The sequence below is a fragment of the Marmota marmota genome, unplaced genomic scaffold (assembly GCF_001458135.2).
Source record: "Marmota marmota marmota unplaced genomic scaffold, marMar, whole genome shotgun sequence".
Lineage (NCBI taxonomy): Eukaryota > Metazoa > Chordata > Mammalia > Rodentia > Sciuridae > Marmota > Marmota marmota.
In genome coordinates this window covers 1234853-1248708 of record NW_025999880.1, presented here as the reverse complement: position 1 = coordinate 1248708, position 13856 = coordinate 1234853, and the positions used below count along the sequence as shown (strand labels likewise).

Sequence of the window (13856 nt, the reverse complement as noted above, 5' to 3'; positions counted from 1 at the left end):
AGCTGAGGAACTGCATGGTGGGCTGCCCAGCTGTCCATGAAGGAGAACAAGGTTCCCCTAACAGACTCTTTTGCCCCGGTCCTCTCTGTATTGAGGGAGAGGGACAGTGGGGAAGTTAAAACTGTTCCACTCTCCTCTCCATCTAAATTGATTTATCATTTCTCTCTGAACACAAGAGGAGGGTAAAGATCCAGGAGAGGAGCTGAGGTCAGGCACTCGAGAGGCCAGACTAGCACAGCAGTCCTTTTCCATAGCCATCCCCCTGCTCTGGGCACTGTGAGGCAGTAGAAGGATTATAGTGAGAACACAAAAAGGCCTTGGAGGGCTAGGGCTTTATTTCCAGGAAGGAATTTAATTTCCTTAAGACAACCAAAATAATTGTAACCTCTCTGTAATGACTCTACCAAGTCCTGATTCTGAGAATCCAGTCAGAACCAGTTGAGCTCTGGAGCGTGGACTTAGTTTACTTATCTTTTTGAAGTAATTCTTCCCTTTAATGTCAATCAAAAACCAATGTATGGGGCTGGGTTTGATCCTCAGCATCAAAATAAAATAAAATAAAATAAAGGTATTGGGTAAAAAATAAATATTAAAAAAAGAAACCAATGTATGCACTATTTTCACACTATTAAAATCACAGACCTTTCACACTGTTAAAATCACAAACCTGCAAACTAGTAATTTACCACCTTTTTACCCAAACCAGGCACACAAAATGGCAAAAGGTCATTTTAAAAAATGTACAGGAGGTGGTGGAGCTATAGCTCAGTGGTAGAGCGCTTGCTTTGCATGTTTGAGGCACTGGGTTTGATCCTCAATACCACATAAACAAATAAAATAAAGTCACGCTGTCTATCTATAACTAGCCCCACCCCCCAAAAAAAACAAATTAAATGTGCAGAACCAAAATAAACAAATAAGTAATAAATAAATAAAAATTCTGGAAGAAATGAAGATAACTGTTCAGAAATTAAATATTATTCACTATCCTTAGAGAAAAAAATCATAATTATGTTTTTGAACACAATCAGTTATGTACTGGTTTGTCGAAGAGATCTGTGAGTGCTCCCCAGCATAGAGGTTGATTTGGGAAGAGATCAGGAATATAAGATAAAATCCACTTCTACAGGCTTTCTCCTTAAATCAGATTTTCTCAGTGCAATTGGCTTTAGATCACAAAGGGAAAGAATCCCCATTTAATTTAGATCAGGCTCAGTATTCAGCTGAGGTAAAATCTGAGGAAATCTTGAGAAGAGCAGAACATAGGGAAGGAGAATTTTATTCTGGGATTTTATATGCCTTTATTTTATTTCTTGGAAGATTCATTTAACCTCTCTTTTGCCTCAATTTCCCAATTTGGAAAATAAAGTCATTTTCTCCCACTTTGTGAAAAGGCATTTTGACAGTCTTTGGTTACAGGCATCGTGAAAGGAGATAAAAATCATTGTGAACCCCAAAAGAACTGGGTTCATAGTATGTTCTGGTGCATGTGTGCTAATCTGCTCTGTCATCAACATACCTTGGTGTATGATTCCTCAAAAACTGCAAATGCCAGAGAGTTGGACCCACTTTTGTATTTTTTAATGTGGGCCCAAGCCACAGAGAATTTTTAATACCAAATACGGCCATCACTGTTCCTTATTATGATTGAAAAGAAATAATGCCAACCTCCATGTTTGAAAAATGCTTTGAGATTCAAAGCAAAGGCACATTCATCTGATCCTCACATTAGCTAGGTGGGAGTGTTATCCCCACTTTATAGATGAAGAAACTGATGTTCAGAGAAGTTCAACAATTTTCCTGCAAGCAACATATCCAAGACTTTCACACAGTTATTTCTATTCCAAATCCAATGCTCATGTTCCCAAGCTGCCCTGGGCCAAAGCCTGCTTCGCTTTCGAAGACTACAGATTCCTTCTTGAGTACCACTTTGGTCAAGGTTAAACAAATATGATTTTCTTTAGTGTGGATAAGAAATTGATAATGAGATGATTTGTAACAAATGATTAAACGGCCATCACTTGGGAATCTCCTCCCTCTCCCCTTTGTGTGCCTCAAAAGTTAAGAGGTGCTGGGTGAAGGTGGGAGCAATATCACTTTACTTGAAGAGAAAGAAGCTTCAGCCCCACACCCCTCACAGTTCAATTGTTCTGCAAACAGATGTAGAAAGGATCCCTCTTCCCACCACCCAGTTACTCTGAAGGGATGATAACAGCCATTGGGGGGTTAAAAAGAGGCAGTGAACCCCCAGTTAATGAGTAGGAATTCAGCAGGCAGTGTAAGATAAATGGAGCTCTCTCTGCTTCTGCTAGAGTCAGCATGAACTGCGGCCCTGCGGCTTGTTTGTGGCAAATGGAGTGCGCGAAATATCAAAGGGCAGTGATCCAGAAGAAGACCGACTTTGACAAATTTTAAATTGGCCAGAAAGAAAACCAGGAGAAAAAAAAAAAAAAGAAAAAAAACAGAAAGAAAGAAAGAAAAAAAGAAAAGAAATTCTGTAATTCACCGTGTCCTGCAATTGCGGCACTGCTGTCTTTGTACAGAATTAGTGGTAGAAACAGCAGCAACGATTGCTGGATGCTGGGAGCAATTATGAGCCATCTAAGTGAGATGCTTATCAGTGGCTGAAGCTTTTAGAGCTCTCTCTATGTACAGTTGTAAGTAACTTGCTCTGGAGCTGCAGTTACTTTAATTAAAGTGTATGGGGTTGGTCAGAAGTAATTATCCTGTTTGGAAAAGAAAGGGGGAAAAAAAAAAAACACCTCAACAATTCTGGGTGGCAATAGATTTTCGAAACAACTTTGCCAATTTCTTCTTGTATGTGTGCATTTCCCATAAACGGATCAAGCTGCAGTAGGTTAGAGTTACTGGTGGCAGTTACCTAAAGGCAAACAATGGGGCAGAAACAGAATTTATTGTAACCCAAGTTACCATGTTAGGCAAGCAGCCTGGCTCGGGATTCCAACTGCCCGGACAGGCAGTCTTCACACTACAGGCAAACATGGCAGTTTTTTCTGTCCCTAGATGGGGAGACATGGAGTCCACCAATGGTATTTTGTAATTAAATTACTCTTTGGAACAAAAATGAGCTAACATCTCTCTTTTGCTCCTTGTATTCACTGAGATTCATTATATTTTAAAGATACTCTTTCTGTTCCTTTAGAAAAACCAAACCCAAACAGCCAACAAAAGAACCCTAAGTGATTATCTTTACTAACATAGCAAGGGGCACAATGGGAGACCTGAGCAGAAAAGCAGTTTTTTATACTCGTTTGGACTCTAGACTCAACGTAGGGTTCCCATAGTTTAGTCCTATTGAAGTCACGAGTGCCTTCTAAAATCTCTGAAAATAAACAAACACAGAGTAATGTCTGGAAGCATCAAGTGCGGACACTCCCGGGGTGATAGCTATGGCAGTCACTGTTTGGAAGCACACAGTGCACAACCTTTACTTCCATTTCTCTAGCCCAGGATGACCCCCCCAGAACATTGCCTAAGTAGAGACTCCAGCTTTTCTATACATGACACTGACTCTCACATCCCTCAGAAAAGAGACAGGCTGTCCAAAGAGACAAGCAGACCAGGACATATTTAAATCCCACATATTCTCCGCCTGATTAGCCTGCCCCCAACAGCAACAGCTAGCTGAGCATTCGCAGTAAGAATGTCCTAGAAAGGTGGGCTACTTGTAACTGTGAGAAAATATTGAAAAGAAAAATCGTGTAACTTTTGCTTTTTTTTAGAGCCCACTTTCCCTCCTATTACACACACTATTTCATTCTACCAGGGTTCTTACCATATAGAGGACAGTAAATAAAGATTATCATGAATTTGATCAAATGCTTCAGTGCCTCCTCCCCTGGCCTATGAATGCACTCATTACAAATCAGCTGAATGGCTCATTGATTTGCCAGGAGGACAAGCAGACATACCCAATCGCTCAGCCAAGCGGATGTAGACTGGATCCACCCTACGCATGGTTTTCACCAGATCCTTTTTGCGGAATTTGATTTCTACTGTCCCTTCTGGCTCCAGAACTGATCCCCTGGATCAGAAAGAAAGAAAACAAAACAGAAATAGAGGCACTTTAAAGGAAAGACACAACAGAATGAGGCCAGTTACAATTTGTGGACCAGGAAATAGCTTCATTATGGTTTTGCCCACCCATGGTTCACAAAAGTCACCCCAGGGAGAAAGGAAAGCACCAGAGAAGTATCTAAGTGAGGTATGAGGAAGGCCTGGCAAAAAAGCAATTAAAATAATTCTCATTAGCCGCCAGTTGACTTCCATTTTATAAGGAGAATACAGATTCCACCAACGATAGCTGATAAGGGTGACAGGAATCACAGTATTTTCAAGGGTGGGGGGTGGGGAGATGCTGTAGGCACAGAGGTAGGGCAACCACTTCCAGCACTTAGGCTGAATAAGTGAGGGGTTGATGTTGATCACCCTACACCACAGCTGTCAGTCTGCTAGTAGGACTTGGATCAGACAGTAGGCCAGGCAAAGCAGTAGGTAAAACATTCTTCCCACTGCTATGAGAATGTGCAAAGTGAAAGGTCTCAGGGTTGCTTTTAGTGAATACCAGTGGGAATACTGTGTTCTATCACCAGTAACTTTGTTCTAAACACCTTTAAAAAAGAGATTTTAATATTTTATAAAAAATTAGAGCCGATGCCTACTATGCGCATGGCATAGTTCTAAGTGCTTATCTATAAATCCCCACAATATTTTGCTTAGTGAACATCCACTGTGATGTAAGATGTTGCTATTACTCACCTTTTACAGGTAAGAAAACTATAGTACAGGAAGTTAAAAGACTTGCCTAAACCTGGCAAGTGAAAGGACTGGACTCTCCAGAGTCTGAAGAACAACTATCTCTGATCTGAGATCTGATTAGGGCCTAGCTTAGGCTGTAAAAATAAACCCCTCAATGTAGAACACTAGCCTAAGGATTTGATGATAAAACTACTGGTATTTTCCTAAACAGCTTTTGAATTAGAAGGCTGAATTTTTTAGAAAAAGGGAATAAGAGATGCTCTAATAAAATGATTGGATGTAATAATGCACATAGAAAATGTAAAGGAGATGGGCTGTGGAATTCACCTCCTTAAGAAAGGGTTGAGAACACATTATGAAAGGATGCTGGGTTTGATCTGTTTTACTTAAATAGTTTCAGGAACTACCTCTCAACACACTTGGGCTTCTCTCTTGAAGTTTTTTGGGTGCTACAAATACTGTGTTCTCCAGCCTTCTGGAATGCCAGAGCAGAGACTTAGGCTCCAAAGGAATGAAGAAGCTTTGGTTTGGAATCATAGATGAGGGTGCTGTGGTGCACATCAGTGACCAGCCAGCTCATTCAATAGATAATGAGAAACAGCCCAGGAAGTGTGAAGACTGCTCTGTTTCCTCATCGTCAACCCCTAGAACTTCAGATTTACAGGCCAGTCTTTCCATGTCAACTCACTCTAAGTCCCCTCTGCCACACACCTAAAAAAGAGACGGTGAGTAGGCACATCTGAATAACAAGTGGGAGGAGAAATTTCTCTGAGTTTGGAAGTGCTGGAAGGGAGGACTAAGTAAAAGAATCTGGGATGGGGGAATTATACTGAGAAAGCCTGACTCTAGCCTGGTTTCCTTCTCATGCCAGCAAACACTATTTAGAAAGCCTATTTTTCTGTCCTTGGAGTCCTTTGGGAACGGACAGATTCAATGAAGTTTCCTTGGTTATAATTTTCTTCAGGAGGAAGCCAACAGCTAGAGGATCCAGAGAGAAAGTGAATAGAAATCAGGAAGGCACACTACCTGCTTTCTCGGTCAGCATACATCTCCATGTGCCGGGGGTTGATGGTGGGGTCAATCACAACCCAAGAGCCACCCCGCAGCTCGGCCTGGGGAGGAATGTAAACCATCACAGGTTGGGAGCACTCCCGCAAGCTGTCCACGATGTAAGCGCCAAACTTCAGCACTTGATCGTACATATCTGCAGAGAATGAGACAAATTAGAAATCATGAAACTTATCTTCCCCAAAGTAGTGCTGCCAAACGTTGTTCACACCATGGTATGTGCAGAAAAAAAAAAAAATTGTTACTGTACACTGTGTCTCCAAGAGAGGCTGCTCACTGCTGGAGGTGACAGGTTCCAGACACCTCATGTCCTGTGTGGCCACCTTGAAGACTAACGGGATTGGTTTCTTTCCCTGTATCCCACTCAAGACTCTGGAGGATCCTCCAAAGTATAAGAGAGAATTGTACTGTTTTTCATAAGACAGTGTGCAAGCCCTCCAGACAGCATATCCATTTTACATCATCCCTGAATTTCTGTTCTCAGGTTTCACCACATTAATTCATACTAGCTCTACAAACGTTGAGTATTTTTCATGTCAATATGTGATCTCTCCCACTACATTAAGTTTTCTGAAGGAAGGAACTATTCTAGCTCTTTTCAATTCCTCTCATGATTCTTAGCATATGATGAGCTCTTAAAATGTGCAGCTAGTGGAAATGGATCTTTCAAAAATTTATCTTTGAAACTATTTTTCATCTTTGTATCCCCAGTATCCTACCCAGTGCCTAGAACACAGTTAGTGCTCAATAAGTATCTGCTGAATGAATAAGGGAATGAATAAGCATATAACATACTTTGGAAAAAATGTAACAAGAAAGAAAAACAAATTAATTCTTTAATAGTTGAATTTTTATAGCATATCAATGAGAGAAAATTAAATATAAATGTATAGAAAATATCACACAGCCACATAAAGTGCCTAGTTAACTCTTCATTCTGCTAAAGAATACTCCTGAAGGCCAATAGTAGCCTGAAGAAAAGGACTGCTAGTGCATAAATAAAGTGAGCCCTTGGAAAGCTGGATGAGCTTATTTATTACCCAAACTTTTTCTTTTGGAAGGCAATTAGGATTGAACCCAGGGTCTCACACATGCTACGCAAGTGCTCTACCACTGAACTACACCCCCAACCCTTTTATATTTTTTGAGACAAGGTCTCACTAAATTGACTAGGCTGGCTTGGAACTTGTGATCCTCCTGCCTCGGTTTACCGAATAGCTGGGATTACAGATGTGCCACTATGTCTGGCTTATTTCCCAACTTTTTTATGGACCACTATCCATTTCCCAGTTCTCTAAAGTATTGCTAGAGTCTTAGGTTTATGATTCCAGATGTTTAATGGATATTTCAGTAGAGCCACAATGGATCTTTTCTAAACACCAAATAACAGGTTTAACTGAATTCAAACTTTCCTATCAAAGAGAGGATCTCAATTTGGAATAAATCAATTCTGGAAATCCAAGGCAAAGAAGCATTTTTCAGGAAGTTAAGAGCAAGCCAAATAGAAATTGCTTTCATTGTAGTTACTGGAAAATTAAACTGCCACCTTCCCCAAAGTAAAAATGACTCTATATACAAACTATCAATGCTCACAGTCCACTCCATGGCACATGCCTTTCTCCATTGCCCCAATCTGGGTTGTAAAGGCTCCAGAAATTTCAAGTTGCCCAGGAAACATACATGGAATGTGTATGGTTATATACTCTGTTTATATGATCAGAGCAAAGACATTTATTCCTTTGGGAGGAAAGTAAAGACCAAAAAAATTTACTGCTAATTATACAACTGCTGTATGAAGAGCAGGGAATAAAAGACTTTAAGCGCTTTACGCTAATTCTGTGGTTATGAAAATAATTGCTCAGTTCAAATTATTTTAACTAAATTAATTCTTTAGTGGATATTTCAACCAGTGCTACATAATAAAATAATTGTCTAATTAGCAGTACATTTTTCAGTGCTGCCAAGAGTACAGTTTCAGAACAAGTAACAGAAAGGAGTGGCCCTTGTCAGTATTGTGCAGAGAAGAAATGGAAGGTGTAGATAAAAGGTGAAAACAAAATAATAGAAGATTGCACAAAAAGTCATTCTACCTGCAAAAGGAAGAAAAAAAAGTTACAAGTAAATGAAGACAAAGCTTCCAGCCTCTTTATTCATTTATGTTTGTTAAAAACATATCTAGCTGGCATGGTGGCACATGCCTCTAATCCCAGTAACTCGAGAGGCTGAGACAGGAGGATTGTAAGTTCGAGGGGCCAGCCTCAACAATTTGGGGAGGCCCAAACAACTGAGTGTGATCCTATTTCAAAAAATGAAAAAGAGCTGGGGATGTAGCTCATTAACTAAGTGTACCAGGTTCAATCCCCAGTACCAAAAAACAAACATATCTATACTAAAATTTATCTCTGTATTGTGTTGAACAGATCTAACTCCTAAAAGGGGAAGACTTTTCTTAAAATTTATTTTCCTTTCTTCCCTCCCCCCCTGTCTTTTTTTTTTTTTTGGTGGTACTGGGGATTAACCTAGGAGTGCTCTACCAATGAGCTATCTCCCCAGTCTTTTTTTTTAATTGAGATAGGATTTCACTAGCTAGCCCAGACTGGCCCCCAATTTGAGATCTTCCTGCTTTAGCCTCCTGAGTAGCTGGGATTACAGGCTCATTCACTTAATTAAAAAAAAATAAAGAAACCCAGTTGATTTCATGCTATATGGAAATAGTTTAGAATGAAGTTGAGTGTGTGTATATTTTTCGTTTGTGTGTAATGATTTTGGTTCCTCTTTTTTGACATCATAGCTAGCTTACTGTGTACCAGGGATCATGACGGCACATACACATATGAATCATTCAGTCATAAGAACATCATCTAATTTATATACCTAAATTATAGGTGAGTAAATGGAAGCTTAGTTAAATAAGAGTTATGTGGCAGAGAGAAGACTGAAACTCAGGTCTTTCTGGTTCTAAAGTCCACATTCTACTACCTAATTTTTACTCAGGTTCTTATTGTTAGGAAAAGAGCACCAGGTTGATCTCACCTGGAACACCAACAGACCCACAATGCAAACATCAACACCTGTATCAACATAAAGCAGGCTATTAAAATATAAACAAACATAAACAAACTCTACAAATCAATACGCTTACACTGAACTCCAGGTATCCCAAACCACATATTTTGAAAGGCAGGTTGAAATACTTGGCAACAATCTGACATAAAATTGTCTAAAATCCCTTCCTATTTAACAGACAGAGTGAAGACACAGTCAAGAGTAGCAGGGGAGGGGATCCCCAAGGGTTTACACTAGAAATCAATCTAGGGAATTTCAAAGCTATGCATATGTTGTCAGTTCTCAGGCCCTGAGAAATGCAACTGGAATGGAATATACTGATAGGTTCTTCACCAGAGAGGCAGGAGCTTAGAGTTTTCTAGCATTCTGGGTAAATAAAGCACATCTGCATGAATGGTGATCACAAATAGCCTTTGGAGCATGTTCTCAGCATCCAGTCACCAAACCTGCCTAAGGCTTTCATTGTTACACAACATGGATAAACTGTGGCAGCCACATGTACTAAACAAGGAAGCAGAGTGACTGAAAATGCTTCCACAGTGCCCCACACTCTCAAAACTGGAATTGATCTTGTTGGTTTGGGCAAGATTATCTGTTAGAAGCTGAAGGTAAACATTAGGCATACACAAGCTCAATATACATAATGTCTCTCACGAGTTCATTATGGCCAGCAGACACTGTATTTCAACATCCAAATAATCAGAGACTTTAAAATAGACTTCATTCCAGTTAAAGTTTTCAATAAACGTGTTTTTTTATTGTTATTTATAACCTGTCCCAGGAAAAAAATAATAAGTATAACATGAAAAGCCAACTGAGAGTGACCCTGTAGCACCAGCAGTGAGGCGGCTTAATATCACTGGGATTTGCATCCTATCAAGCTATTCATGCTGAGGCTGGGACCCTGGTGCTAATTTCTAGTAAATTTCACGCTTGATGTCTCCCTGTTGTGGGTCATTGCCGGTTCGTCTAAATAAACTGCTTCCAAATGGCTCTTCCATCTAAATATTCAGCCAGTTTTTATAATTTAATTTTGCATTATGCTGAATAGCCTTCCGGCCAGATAGAGCTCATTGGAAAAAAAGCACCAATACCATCTTGACAAGCTTTTATTTATTTATTTATATTTTTACTGCTCGAATTAGACCTCCTAGGCCGACTAGTAAAGAGTTTTTTTTTTCCCCTCCACTAATGTCAATTTTCAGCATAGCAAGAACTGTCTCTAATCTTTTCCTACTCATTACACACAATTTTGGAGTCATTTTACCCACAGTGCAGTCGGCTCCTGGCTGTGTGTTTGTGTGCACTGAGGGATGGCATAATTGTTTATTTTCCCTCCCTGCATAATCCCTAGCCAGTATTGAAACCAAAACTGCAAACATCTCCCCAAGGGATGTGGAGAATGACAAGAGGCTCTCAGTTTAGGTGCCTTTACATGAGATAATATGCAGGAAACATCCTGACCTGTATGTAAATATGAACGGTGCTGTTCTCCCCCTCCTACTTCCACATAGATCTCTATCTTCCCTAAAGCTTATCTGTCTTATGTGATGTGTAAACAGACTCATTAGTACCAAAATTCAGAAGACAAAACTGGTCCTGCTCTATATTAAGCCAAGAACTCATTTCTGACCAAGGGCAGGAAAGAAAAGGGAACAGGCACTTGTTATTTAACAGGTACAGAGTGTAAGTTGGGGATGATTAAAAAGTTTAGGATATACTAATGCTGGTTACACAATCTTGTGAATGTATTTAATGCTACTGAACTGCATACTTACAAATGGTAAATTGATAAATATTATGCAATATATATTTTACCACAATAAAATATAATATTTCTGAGCTCTTGAAATTTCTTTTCACAATAATCAAGGATATCCCCAAAGGAAGGGAGAAGCAGGTGGGTCATAACTTTCTCCAGAATGTTCTAGGATCTGGTTCTGGTTCTGGGCTTGCAGATCAGCCAACTGAGTTTTAAGAAGTCAGTCTACATTACCACATCACTATATTACTCTCCCAAGTGTCACTGTTTAGCTGAACCATCTTGGGAAATTCACTTACCCTCCATCCCAATTTATGTAAATCATGGATAACAATATAAGTTACCCCTTAGCAGTGCTGGTTGTGATGACTGTGCCCCACGCATGCTAGGCGAGTGCTCTACCTCTGAGCCACAACTCCAGCCCCACTCAGTGAATCTTAATTGTTGTTGTTCTTATTGTCACAGGGCTAGCAGCCAATCTGGGCCTGAGCCAAAAGATGTAGCAGAGTTGAAGCTTTTCCTAGAAGTGACACTTCTGAAACTTTTGAACTCTGAACTCTAGTTAGCATATCATCTCCAGGCTGACTCATCAAGACTGCATTTTCAGCACTGCTTCCCGGTCAGGGCTTAACATACATCTTACAGTCAAGGAAGTGGAGATGGAGTGAAATCTGACACTATGTGAACCTCAAATACAGCAATGAAAGGGGTGTTAGGTCTCCCTCCCACTGGCTTCCACATGATATTATCCCCTTTTGAACACCCTGCTATTGTGTTTATAGTTATCACTTTGCCATTTTGCCCAGGACATTTTTCCTGACTTCCTGAGGTAATATCTGTTTCTTACTTATTTTTGTTAGCTCTGAGGTGGTTGACATAGTTCCTTGCACTCAGAAACTCAGTAAAGATATGTAGGATTGACTTGTTTAACCTACACTCTCAATGTTTCCACTGATTTATTATCTTGGTCAAAAAATAATTCACCTTCACAGTTTAAAAAAGTACACAATTTATATGTATAGTCAAATCTCCCCCAAGAAAAGCACAAAAACACAAAATGTGGTAGTTCTCTAGCAAATAAGAATTTTTTCAAATTAAAATCAACCAAACAAAAATTAACCTAGTCCATTTTACGAGGCAAGCCTGATCATACAGGGCTCTTTCCTAGCCAGGCAAGGGAAAAATCACTGGGAAAATGATAAATACCTCTAACCACATGGCTGATGATCTATAAAAGGGGAACTTCCCTAGGTGTGTCAGCTCCTTCCTCCCATTCTCCTAATCCTTCTACTATTTCTGAATCTTGAGATGAATGAGATTTGTACCCATCAGCATACTCTCTCAGCCTCCAGATGTATATAGAGTCTGCCCTTAGCCTGGCCATGGATCTCTGCATTGGAGAGGACACTTTACCACTATAAGAGGTGGAGTGTTTTCTTTGGCCCTCCATGTACTGTCCATAGTGGCTTTGCTCATTGGAGGTTTCTCATTTAATGGTGATATGGACTTCCTAATCACTAAGCAATTCCCATAGCACAGAGTAGAGCCTTTATAATAATGGTCTAATCTGCTAGAGCCACTGGCCCAGGGCTGTTGGTGGATAATAATAAAATGTATCACAAATTACCACAAAGAACAGCCTCTGGTACAGAATTTGTTCATTTTCTTCTAGTTTGTGCTAATTTCAGTATCTATCTTAGTCAGTATACAACATTAGAAAGTAATATGAATGAAGAACATGCCCAGAAAGAGGGACAGGGACAAGTACAATCCTACTTTCTAGGACCATCAGAACGGTACAATATCTACCTATGAAAGCAAAATCTACAACAGTAGCCCACCTCGGTAACTAACAGATTATTCTGTAATTTGGTAAGGAATAATAAAACATACCATATTTTTCCATTTGAATTGCAATTCAGAAGGTATCTTAGAGTAGCATAATCCCCCAAAAGCCTAGGGTGATGGGCTGTCATCATACCCCCAGAATCTGCAGTATCTACTCCCTCCCCATGTCACGTGGTATCCAGTAATCAGTGTTGTCCCTGTAGCCCACAACCAAGTTAGTCACCTTTCATTCCACCAGAGAAGCCTCTCCAGTTGGCAAAGACCATCAAGGGCAGCCCTTCGCGGTTGAAGTCCTTGATAGCCTGATAGGTCTTAAACGCAGAATCTGGGAACCAAACCTGGCCAGCTTGCTGAATTATCTATTGGGGAAAGTCAAAAAAGAAGACAAAATTAACAACACAGGACTGGGGTTGTAGCTCAGTGGTAGAGCACTTGCCTGGCATGTGTGAGGCCCTGGGTTTGATCCTCAGCACCACATATAAATAAATAAACAAAAGATTCATTGACAACTTAAAAAAAATTAATAACACAGCTTAAGGGAGAACTTCTCCAAGATGAACAAGATTTTATGTATTAAAAAATGAAAAGTCAAGCTGAATGGGGTGGCATATGCCTGTAATTCCAACTATTTGGAAGGATGAGGCAACAAGATCACAAATTCAAGGCTAGCCTTGGCAATTGGATGCTGGGAATATAGCTCAGAGGTAGAACACATGTGCAAGGTCTTGGATTCAAACTCAGCACTGCAAAACAAACAAACCTGAAAATTCAATCAAACCAAATGAAAACTAGTTTATCGGGGCTGTGGATGTGGCTCAAGTGGTAACGCGCTTGCCTGGCATGTGTGCGGCCCGGGTTCGATCCTCAGCACCACATACAAAACAAAGATGTTGTGTCCGCTGAAAACTAAACAATAAATAATAATAATAAAAAAAATTCTCTCTCTCTCTCTCTTAAAAAAAAAAAAAAAGAAAACTAGTTTATCAAGATCATTTTTTGGGGGGGATGGGGGTGTATTATAGATTGAACCCAGGGGTGTTCAACCACTGAGCCACATTCCCAGCCCTTTTTATTTTTTGAAACAGGGTCTCGCTGAGTGGCTTAGGTCTTCAATAAGTTGCTGAGGCTGGCCTTTAAACTTGAGATCCTCTTGCCTCAGCTTCCCAAGTCGCTGGGATTTTAGGCATGCACCATCTCTTCAGTCTCAACATCAACAGAGTAGTATTTACTTAAGTAAGAAGAGAAGAACTCCCACAATACAGGAGGGGAACTGATAGCAGTATACCCCCAAGACCACTTTTGAAGAGAAAAAGAAAGGATCCTGGACCTTTTA

The 13856-nt window shown here is 40.1% G+C and overlaps 1 protein-coding gene across 3 annotated transcripts in view; it reads right to left on the bottom strand.

Moving 5' to 3' along the window:
* Acaca (acetyl-CoA carboxylase alpha) overlaps window positions 1-13856 on the bottom strand; it is a 236173-nt gene that overhangs the window by 21110 nt on the left and 201207 nt on the right. For all 3 annotated transcript variants that reach the window (XM_048787899.1, XM_015495351.2, XM_015495352.2), the window contains 3 exons: window positions 12747-12882; window positions 5806-5983; window positions 3933-4045 (listed from right to left, as the gene is read on the bottom strand). In XM_048787899.1, the coding sequence (XP_048643856.1) occupies window positions 3933-4045; window positions 5806-5983; window positions 12747-12882 (427 nt within the window). The remainder of the gene's footprint in view (window positions 1-3932; window positions 4046-5805; window positions 5984-12746; window positions 12883-13856) is intronic.